Source organism: Aedes aegypti, chromosome 3 (assembly GCF_002204515.2).
Source record: "Aedes aegypti strain LVP_AGWG chromosome 3, AaegL5.0 Primary Assembly, whole genome shotgun sequence".
Lineage (NCBI taxonomy): Eukaryota > Metazoa > Arthropoda > Insecta > Diptera > Culicidae > Aedes > Aedes aegypti.
Window position 1 is genome coordinate 407,341,957 of NC_035109.1, and position 11,545 is coordinate 407,353,501.

The 11,545-nt window shown below is 43.1% G+C and overlaps 1 protein-coding gene across 3 annotated transcripts in view; it reads left to right on the forward strand.

The window, feature by feature from the left end:
* Positions 1–11,545, forward strand: part of LOC5569133 — a 93,799-nt gene that overhangs the window by 81,892 nt on the left and 362 nt on the right. For 2 of the 3 annotated variants that reach the window (XM_021855989.1, XM_021855987.1), the window contains exon 4: positions 10,757–11,520. In XM_021855989.1, the coding sequence (XP_021711681.1) occupies positions 10,757–11,520 (764 nt within the window). Of the gene's footprint in view, positions 1–10,756; positions 11,526–11,545 lie in introns of all 3 variants that reach the window. The other variant, XM_021855988.1, reaches the window with a different exon arrangement.

Here is an 11,545-nt window from a genome sequence, read left to right on the forward strand (position 1 = left end):
GACTAGGATCATTTCACCAATCCTAGTTCGCCTTATGCTTCGCACGTCTGCGCCCAATGGCGATAGCTTCTCTGTGCTTCGCATCGCCTTCAGAACCTCGGCGTATTTTGCTTCCTCCGTTTTGATAACGAGGGCTTCGCCTAAATTCCTACGTTTCGCTGTTTTCGGTTTAGCGCTCTCCTTGGGCTCCGTTTTCGGTTTCCTCTGTTTTTTCTTATTTCCAACTCGTATCCACGGGTTGCTGTTGCCTTGCGCCCGTGGTTCCTGTGGATGCACTGCCTGGTTCCGGTTAACCCGTGGCTCCTTTTTCTTGGCTTTCTTGGCCTTAGGATTGGTGTTGGCCTCTCCTTTGTTGCCATGTCCTCTTGATCGCGGGGCTTGGCTCGTGCCAGCTTTTCCGCTTTGGAGGACGGCCGCGTAGGTCACTTTTCCCTTAGCAACCATACGTCTTTTCGCCACGTATTCATCCCCGGAAGCTTCCCTCTTCCGCATCGCGTATCGAATAATATCATCAGATATATTCGCGTTGCCTGTGAAGGAAAACACTTCGGTCTGACACGACCTAGTGTCTTTTTGGCCTTCTACCTTGCCCAGTTGTTCCTTGGCTTTCTCGTAGTCCTGCTTTGCAGCTAGGACTGATTGTCGCAATTTCAGTAGACTTGTTTTCAAGTCTTTGCTAATATTTGTTTTGCTTTTAACATATTCGATGATGACATCAAGTTGCTCAGCAGCTACCTGCATTTTAGGGAGGTACTCCCTATTGCGATCCATGGCCTCGATTAGTCCCGGGCCATCGGTCACCACACATGTTGCACTGGAGCGGCCAGTGCCTGCCGTCGTCACAGTATCTAGGCTTTTGCCCACACTGTTTTCAATAAAGTTGGTCGCCTCCTTCCTTGGCGGGAACCTTAGCCGGTTACTGATAGGTCCAGAAGCCTCTCCTTCACATTCCGCTAGTTGTTTGTTTTGGTTGATCATCTCTTATGGGTCCCCCTAAGAGCCGCTATCCATCTCCGCTGGAATAGTCGCCTTTATAATCCCATGGTTATCTATGCAAGCAGGGAGGCCATGCTAGGGTTGACATAGTCCTTTATGGGGTACTATGTTCAGAGCCGGATCGGCGCAGGTCAGGTAATGGCATCTGAGCGCAGGTCAGGTAATGACATCCCGCCCTGTTGGAACAACCAGGCGACGGATTTGGAACGTACTCTAAGGCCTGCCACGGTTTTACGGGACGGGGGCAGCCTGCGCCAGCTATGAAAGTATATTTACCAAACTGTGTTTCAACAGAAACACCTAAAGTTTCAAAAACTTTAGTTTCAAATGACGAAAACAGTTGATTTTTTATACGCCTATGAATGATGATAGCAACTCCCCCACATGCCCCATCAAGTCGATCATTACGATAAACAAAAAAGTTAGGATCTCTTTTGAGTTTAGATCCAGGTTTTAAATACGTTTCGGTAATAACTGCTATATGCACGTTATTAACCGTAAGAAAATTAAACAGCTCGTCCTCTTTACCATTCAGAGAACGAGCATTCCAATTTAAAATATTTAAATTATTATTTGGATCCATTAGAAAAACGTAATCCAATAACAATTTGATTTGTAAATTTTACACCTACTTGGACTGCTTCAGTCATAGTGGTGGCTTTGAACATTGCATCAATCATTAGATTCAATTGCTCAGTTAGGAAATTAAAATCAGAGGCAGACATATCATCTGATGATTTCCCATTGGAATTTTCGGTAGACGAAGAAGCGGGGTAGGAGTTACCTGTGGCGGTAGGGTTTTTTCCATTTGATTTGAAACAAGTAGAATGGGTACTCATGGAACGAATAGGGGAAGAGTTCAAATTACCTGCTACGATATCGGCAAAGGATTTACCGTGGGTAGATACATTTGAAATTGAAAGATTCGAACGGCTACCCGACGGATTAAAATTTGTATGTGAATGAGCATGATTATGATCTTCCTGGTGGGTATGATTCCTAATCAAACGATCGTTAACTGAAAAATGAGCATTGTTCGATACTCTTCCAGGCAAATTCCAGAAACGACCGTTATCGTAACGGATATTACTGTTCATCTGCCTGGCACTGTAACCTCTCAAAATGGTTACATTTGTTTTTTGTAAATATTCCCTGTAAATAGTTTTTTTGTACATTATTATTATTATTATTATTATTATTATTATTCTTATTGTTCTAATTATTACTCTTATTATTATCCCTATCATCATTATTATTTTTCTTATTACTACTATTATTATTACTATTATCATTTTTATTATAATTACGGCTGCTTAAAATAATTATTTCAAAATTTAAATACTAAAGAATTATATACACTGAAATTGAATATGAAGAAATATCGAATTTATGCACTCCTACATGAACATCCCCATCCCTATTCCCATTCTACTACCATCCCTATTCCCATTCTACTACGACACACCACCGCTACCAGCGACAACTGTCACGACGTTGGTAGCAAATCGAAAGCAGCGATGAAATAAAACCGTTTGTCAACAGACAAACGGTCTCTATTAGGTGAACGAATTTGATCACGAAAAGTTGTGCGCGAATTTAACCCGTTTTGTTCCACTCCACCAGGGAACGAAAAATTGAGTGCATCAGTGAGCTGTGAGAGTCCCGGTGTGCCTTTTCCTCCATTTTGGCCCGGTCGACAAGTGAAGTTCGCCTTCGGAAGTTATCAAGAGCCGCCGTCGTCCCGGTGTGCCATCAGTGTCGTTTGGCTTGGCCTAGTGCAACGATATGCCAACCACCCCATTCTGGCCCGGACCCTAGTGTAGTGAGCGAAGAAGAAGCCGCCGGTGTGCCATCCAGGTCGTTTGGCCCGGCAGACAAGTGATTTTCTGAGACCTCTCTCCTGAAGACTGTCCCCGCCGACGTTGATTCGCCCTGTTTCCTGGTCGTCTTCGTGGATAGCGCCGAGACCGGAACAAACCAACCCTGAAGCTGTGTCGTGGTAACGTAAAAACACCCAGAATCCCTAATTTCCTTCCATTAAAAAAAAAAATGAAAATTAAATCTGTAAATAATGAAAAATTAATCTCTTTTTATAATCATTAAGCTAAGCCCTGAATATCCTCCATCTCCTGATTTCGGTTTTGTCCACCTTGGAATCGTAGATTTTGACGTAGGACTACGTTTGATTTTTTTTAAAGGGAAGTTTTTCCGCCCATATCCCCAATTTCCTCTTGGAGCAGCAAAAACGACCCTGAGGCCCAGGACAAAAGCCTGGGTGGGAACAACAGAGGTTCCCAACCTTAAGAATCACTAACAGCACGAGCCTCAACGACTCTTTTGCGTGAAATGCATTCCCAAAAGTTAGCTTTGTGAGGGCCCTTGCAATTGGCGCATTCAAACTTTCCGGTATCTTCTTTCACAGGACAGTCGTCCTTAGCGTGAGAAGAACCTCCGCAAATCATGCATTTAGCATCCATGCGACAATTTTTTGTACCATGACCCCACTTTTGGCACCGACGGCACTGAGTGGGGTTCTGGTAATTTCCTCCAGGTTTCTGGAAATGTTCCCACGTCACATGGACATCGAACATAAGTTTAGCTTTTTCTAAAGCTTTAATATTATTCAGTTCTTTTTTGTTAAAGTGAACTAAATAATATTCTTGAGAAAGCCCTTTCCGAACAATGCCAGATTGGGTTCTCTTTTTCATAATGATTACTTGGACTGGGGAAAATCCAAGTAAATCATTTATTCCATTTTTGATCTCTTCAGGTGACTTATAGTCACTTGAGAGACCTTTCAAGACGACTTTGAACAAACGTTCAGTTTTGTCGTCATAAGTAAAAAATTTGTGCTTCTTCTCTTCAAGATATCTGAGAAGAAGTTCGCGATCTTTAAGAGATTCCGGCAAAACGCGACAGTCTCCTTTCTTTGCGATTTGGAAGGAAACCTTGATTCCCCTAATGTAGTTCAAGATCTCCTGCCTAAATCCCCCAAATTCGGAACAACTGACCACGATAGGCGGTACTCTTTGCTTCCTCACTTGAATCAAAGAGCCTGGGCTAGAGGCTGCTTCGATTTGGTGTTCGGAAAATTTGTCTAGAGCATCGAACTGATTGCTCATTTCGGTACAATTATTCATTTCACCCTTGGAAGAAAGTTCGCATTCCGGGGAAGCGTCCTTTCTTCCATTCTTGCCACGTGTAGTGACAGTTTTAAAACCCACTTTTTTGGAAGGAAGTAGTGAATTCAGAGATTCACCCTTCCTTTTGTTTGTTGTTGATACCATGTTTAATTAATAAACGAAAGAAGACGTGACCTTCGAAAGGTTTTTTCCCAAGACGGTGTCCAAGAAGGATTACCACCGCTAGCTTTCGCCAACGGGTCCAACGAAAAATCGAAGGCACGGGTCCAAACAAGGATCGTAAAGGGATCAATAGTAGAAAAAATAGTACTGAAAAGTACTGTTTAAGTAGCACTGAAAAGTACCGTTTTTAATTTTAGCACTGAAAAGTACTGTTTTTGTAGCACTGAAAAGTACTGTTTTATTGCTTTAGGTAGTTTTTAAGAAAACTTCCAAGAGCAGAGAGAATTCGTGTACGCACAGCACGAAGGTACGATGCGCACTGTATGTTTGATGATTCCTTCGTACCATCGTCGTGACGTTGCTTCCCTGGTACCGATATATTACGTCCAAGCTCTGGCGCAGTTGTCTGCTCGAGTAACTCACCATGCTCTTTCTCCGCATCTTGATCAGCAGTTGAACCTTCATCAGATTCGTTACAGTGCAACTTTTTCAGGTGAGATGAATTCCGACGATATCTATCACCAGTTGGAGTTTCAACGACGATTGAGTTCCCTTCTTTTTCAATAATTTTCACCGGTTGAGGATGGAAATTTGCTGTGAGTTTATTTGCTGGGTTCATATTCTTCATAAGAACCTGATCACCGATGCGAAGGTCTGCCTCAGCCGTTCTTTTAGCTCCATCGTAGTATGCCTTAGAGTCGAATTTATAGGTCTTGTCATGATCTCGAACTTCAGCATCTATAAGTCCAGCTGGTTGGAACATGTGTGGAATCCAATCACGGAATTTTCTGCCGAATGCTATTTCCGCTGGAGAGTATCCAGTAGCGGGATGAGGAGTCAGGGCATAAACATAATTGTGCTCTTCCAGGTCTCGCTTCCAATTGGACTTGTTGAGCTCGGCGATTCTCAAAATCTTCAAAATACTTCTATTTTGGCGCTCAACTTCGCCATTGGCCTGCGGCCAATAGGGCGTTGTGTGCCGAAGGTTTACACCAAACTCTTCGCAGAAATCATCCATCACCTTGCTTGAAAAATTCCTCGCATTATCCGTCACTATCACGCTAGGGATACCCAGCCGCATGAACAAAGGACGCAATCTACTAACAATGTCAGCAGATGTAGTTTGTCTCAAGACCTCGATCACCTTATATAGTAGAAGCATTAGCCGTAGAATGCTAATGTCGCGACTGTTCGTGTGACCAACATCTAGTTTGCCACGCTCTGACAGGTTGAGTACCGGGTCTATAAGTGTCAAATCAATTTTTTCGACCAAAATAAAACATTCTCTATAACATGGCACTAAACAAGCAATCAAAAACTTCAACAGTAAGTAATAATAAAATAATGCTATTTTGGGATAGTAGCGCCACTAGCGTTCTACTACTTATATTTCTATTCCTTATATCGACTATACGCATCAATAATCACCAACAGGGACTCTCCTGACGGCAAAGGGCCTAGGATATCCAAATGCAACAATTCCCACGCTTTTTCTGGCATTTGCCTCACTTCCATTGGTTCCGGTGGTACAAATTTCCCAACGATTTGACAATCCAAGCAACTTTTGACAGTCTTTTCCACGTCTTTGTCCATGGATGGCCACCACACTTTTGATCTTAAACGCTGTTTGGATCGTTCGATTCCGGGATGCCCAATATGGGCCAAACACAACACACGCTTTTGTAGACTGAATGGAATCACCAGCCTGTCACCTCTTAGAAGTATCTGCTCACAACAATATAGTTCTTCTTTGAACGGTGCATATTTCTTAACTGAAGGATTCCAGAGGCCCGTACGAATAGCTGCTTTCACCTCCTGCAATGTTGGATCATTTTCCGTTTGCATCGACAGCTCCTCGATAGACAACGCTACAGGTTTGGCATTTTGCATGATGGCTTGTATTGTTTCTTCTCCGATGCAGTCATATGTGGTACAGTGCTTAAATTCAGGTAGTCTTGACAGGGAATCTGCAATATTCACTTTTCCCGGGATGTGGACGATTTTGAAGCGAAACGACTGCAATCTCATTGCCCACCTTTAGATTCTTGGACATGAAATGTGCCCAGGGCCAAAGATAACTTTCAGCGGCTCATGGTCCGTCAACAGCAAAAATTCCATTCCTCTGAGATAGATTTGGAGTCGTTCGGTTGCCCAAACTAACGCCAGGGCTTCCTTCTCGTTTTGAGCGTAGGATTTCTCGGCATTAGATAGGCCCTTGCTTATATAACAAATAACCCTTTTTTCTCCATATTTCTCCTGTAGAAGAACGCCACCAAGGCCCGTTGGACTGGCGTCTGCGATCAGAATGGTTCGATCATGTGGGGAATAATATCCCAATGACTTTGGATCCACTAGTATGTCCTTGATTTTCTGGAACGCTTCCTTTTGGGGCGATCCCCACTCAAACTTTGAATCTTTTCGCAAAAGCTGACGGAGTGGAGAAGTTAGCGTTGACAAATTTGGTATGAATCTTCCAAGGTAAGTGATGGTCCCCAAGAAGCTGCGTACTTCCTCAACTGAATTAGGTTCTCGAAGGCGGCGTATTGTTTCAACTTTATCCAACGTTGGTTTGATACCATTCGCCGAAAGCACGTGGCCCATGAAGGTAACTTCTGGTTTACCAAATTCACATTTCTTCAGATTGATGGTTATTCCATATTCTTCCAATCGCTGAATTACTTCTCGGAGTGTGACGTCATGCTGACGTTGCGTTGAAAAAGTGGTGATAAATCTTGATTCCTCTGCCAACGGTACTTGGTGAAATGCTTTAACAAGATCAATTTTTGAGAACCACTTGCAATCGTTCAAATGTGGCACGATGTCATCGAAGGTTGGGAGTGGATGATGTTGAGGCACTATTGCTCTGTTAGCAGCACGCATGTCGACACAGAGCCGGACAGTCGATGGATCACTTGCCTTTGGACTGACGACGAGACGAGATATCCACGGTGAATCCCTTGGAGCTGGTTCAATGATGTCTTGCTCCAATAAATGATCGATTTCCTGCTGCACCTTTTCTTGAAGTGGAATGGGAATATGGCATTTTGTGTGCTGTACAGGTTTTACGTCGTCGTTGATTTGTAGTTTCACTTCGAATCCCTTTATGATGCCGATTTTGTTGTTATCGGCATGAACTTTCCAGACATTCGTTGGTTCGGCTAGGCCGAAGTTATTTTTTTTTTTTAAAGCGATTTTCAAGAATAGAAGAACTAGCAGAGACTGGTTCCTTCTCAGTGTGAAAGGCCTGGTCAATGGTTTGTAGCAACTATTGATTTGAAAAACCGTTTGGAGTTCGGATCATTCGAACGAGTGTCGAATTAGTTGTGAGCTATTTTCCTTTATTGTCAAATGCTATATATAGTGTCCTTAAATCTAGTAGGTACAAAAAATGAAAAGAGAGTATCTGCTATTGACCGAATGGAAAGTAAACGGAAAGAACGAAAGGAAGGCGGGCGACAGAAAGTCCCGACTGAATTTGGCTAACAATACAAAAATGGTTATTAATCGCTACCTCCTATCATCGTGTCATTTAAACTGCCTGCATCCTTTGTCTATATTTTGTCTTCGATACGCATTACCTAAGTATGATGTATCGGTGCCATTGGGCGTAAACGAACATAATTATTATTGGATTCTATTACATCCCTAGAATGATGCGAAGCAAAACAAAAACAAAACATTTTCATTTGTCTTATCTGTGGCAGGCAAATTCTAGACTGTATACAAAGCAGGATCTCTAATTGCTCTTATGGATTTTTCCTATCCGATCGTAAAATAAGTTTGGCGTCGCAACATTCGTGTTGATGCTCAAAATGTTAAGTTGGGTTGCCGTTTCCCGACTGAGTAAGCTTGCCCCTCTGTCTTTCACAACAAAAACTTCCGCCACTACGCTGCAATGTTTGGTAGCGATGTCAGCCGTGAACTCCCCGACAACGTGAAGATTGTTGTTTCCGTATACCTTCAATGTTCGCTTCGATTGTCTGGTCTGAGAAAAAACGTCGATGTTCTGTTTCTTCAAATAGGACCATGTTTCGTTGTCGATCACATTGATTCCTGCTCCTGAATCGACTACCCACTTAATTTTCACGCCGCCCACGCTGCAGATGACCGTTTCTGCCAGGGTATCATTTGTTTCCGCTGCAAAAACATACTTCACGTCATGTTGGACTTCGGTGACATCGATACTGCTGTCGTCCGAATCATAAACACTTTCGCTTCCACCCGATGCTTCTTCGACAACTTGACGAACACGCCTATTTCTTTGCTTCGAACGGTGATTTTCGCTGTCGCGTTCCTTCGTCTTACAGCATCGCTTAAAATGTCCCATAAGGCCACATTTTTCGCATTTCTTGTCTTTTGCCGGGCAACGATCGTCGTTTGCATAATGTCCGACGCGACCACAACGGAAACATTCGGATTTGGATGTTGATACCTTGTTGATGTCTGCAGAGTGCTTCAGCTGTTTTCGAACCTTCTCAATCGTCTCCAACGAGCGTCCTTCGTTTATAATCTCTGCCAAAGTCATTGCTGGTTTCGTCAGTATTTTCGTTCGAAGTTCGTCCGAAGCTCCTTTCTCAAAGATTTGCTCCTTGATATTCTCATCTAGCCAATCACCGTATTCACATAAGTTACCCTGCTCCCGTAAACGAAGTACAAACTTTGAAATCTTTTCATCCGGTTCTTGCTGTAAATTTCGGAAGATGTGACGCTCCTGGGGCAAACACTTCATGGGGAGAAAATGACCATGTAACACTTTTACAGCCTCCTGATAAGCATCCAATCCTATTGGTACCACTGGTTCGCCGTCACCGACTAGACTGTCGTATATATCTTGCACACCTTCCCCAGCGAAATGCAGCAAGTAAGACTTCTTTCTCGACGGAAGGGCCACATTATTAACGCTCAAGAATATCTCAAAAGACCGCTTCCATTTCTTCCACCTCGTACTGACATTCGTCGTATCGTCCGGATCGAACGGTGGCATTCCGCCAGCTACTGGATTCATCTTCACAACTGTTTATTGTTCGTAACTTGTAAACACGTTCCGTTCCACAGTTTTCTTTCTCAAAACTCGCTCGCTGCTCTGTTTGACCTAGAAGAACCGTTTATTGTTGATCACGAATTCAATCACTGATTATACACGAACGCGACCGCGAAATCCGATCCTCGATCGCCAATGTTATATCTTTTAAATCGAGTTAAATGAAATACGAATTTAATCAGCAATGCGAAATTACGTTTTATTTAACATGGCGTTGTCAACATTCTCCTCTTGTTTGATCAGTCTCTCCTGAGGGGTCTATCAATGTTGTACACGCTAATTCAAAGGATCACAACAGCTCCCAACAGTCAGCCTCTTTAAACGTCAGAAACTTTGCTTGGAAGAACTTTCATTAATTGCATAGATTTTCCAAGCAATATATTGTATCCTCTCATCGTTCCAGCCCCCACAGCAATGGGCAAAAATCGTTGCCAGAAAGCGGCTTCCTTTGCCTCCATGAAGTACACGGCATCCTTTTTTCTACCCAGCAAAAAATAAAATGCTTCTGAGTGACCACCCCCAGGATGACCCCGATCTCCCATTTTCAAATACAAGTTGCCAAAACTTAACGACAGACAAAAGTTTTCATTTAAATCGAAACTGGCAATGGCCGTGGAACAGATTTTCTTACTTGCAAGACTGTGGAGCCCACTAAGAGGAAGTCTGTTAACATTCCAGAAATACTGCAATAAGATCACGCATATTTGTCTTTCAAGGACATGTCATGTTTCAGAGTTAGTTATTTTTAAATACATCACATGACAAAAGTTATTAATTTTTTTAGACATCAAAATCTTCGTTAACGTTGAAAATAACGAAGTCGTTGACGTTAAATCAACGCTGTACGTTAACGTTATCGTTAAATCGATTTTCGAACGAATCAACGCAAGCTTCGTTAATCGTTACTGATGAACGTTAACGAATTAGCGAAACGGCGTTAATCGTTGATTAACGTTAACAACCCTGTTCTGAATGGCCTCAAAGGTTTACAGGTTTACGCATGATTTTAAAACGTTAATTCACATATTCAGTAAAATATATCAATTGTTTTCACTTACCCCATTTACCCACTTACCCCGCGGTACCTTATTTGTAGTTTGTCATCCAAATTTCAGTCAATTCTGAAAACCAGACGCTGAGATACAGATTTCCAAACTTGGGCATTTTGTATGAAAAAATAGAATTTGGTTACTAACTTTTGTCACTGACTGTAGGTGATTCATAACTGTGTAAGTTACCCAACTTACCTTTCTTTCGGACGCATTCAACACCGTTGCTGCTTTTGTTGTTTCAAGCTTCAGGCAGATATTCTACCATCAGTGTCTATCTTATCTGCGAAGCAGACAAACTGAATGGATCTTATGAACATTATGCCTCTTACAGAACCATAATGACACGTCCCAATTACTTTCAGGATATCGCAAGGAATCTGTGCTCTGGAAATCCGCAAACCATTGCTCAAGGAAGACTACGGAGTGTGGCGTATCTATCTGCCCATAACACCGACCGACAACAGTGGATGCGTATTCAATCTGAAAGACAAGCAACACGATCAGGATGATGACGGCGACCTACACTTGATGGCGCCACAAGCAAAGCTAGTGGAAGTGTTCCATGATCCACTCTCGTCCACGACGTCGACGACCGAACTAAGCTGCGAAGCACCGTACTCGATCGAATATTGCTACCTGTCTGGGCCTCAGGGCGGAAACTATGTCCCCGACCGATTCGATCGACAGAAAACTTTGGGCATATGCAACTTCAAAGTGTCGAACATCACCAGCGGAATTTGGGCCTGCGGTTTCAACGATGCGAGTGGCGGCGAGGATCGGTTGAATTACTTCGATGTAAAAGTGTACGATAAGCCTGGAAAAGCAATTACCCCTGAAATCAAAGCCAGCAAGGGAGACGAGGATAAGCGGATGCTTTGTAGAACGATTTTGGATCTACAGATTGAGATATGCCGATTTATCAGTCCAAGTGGAGAGGTGCACGCCCTGTCGGAGAACTTCGTGCCGAGTGATGATAGTAGATTCAGATACCATGGAGCAGGTCTACGATCCGGCGAATGCGGTGTGGAAATAGTTGAGGTGGAACGAGAGGATTTCGGCCGGTGGAAATGTGCCATCAAGGTGCAGGGAAAGGACTACGCGATTGAGATGGATCTGATTGAAGAAGGTGAGGTGAGGGCGCTAACGATTTC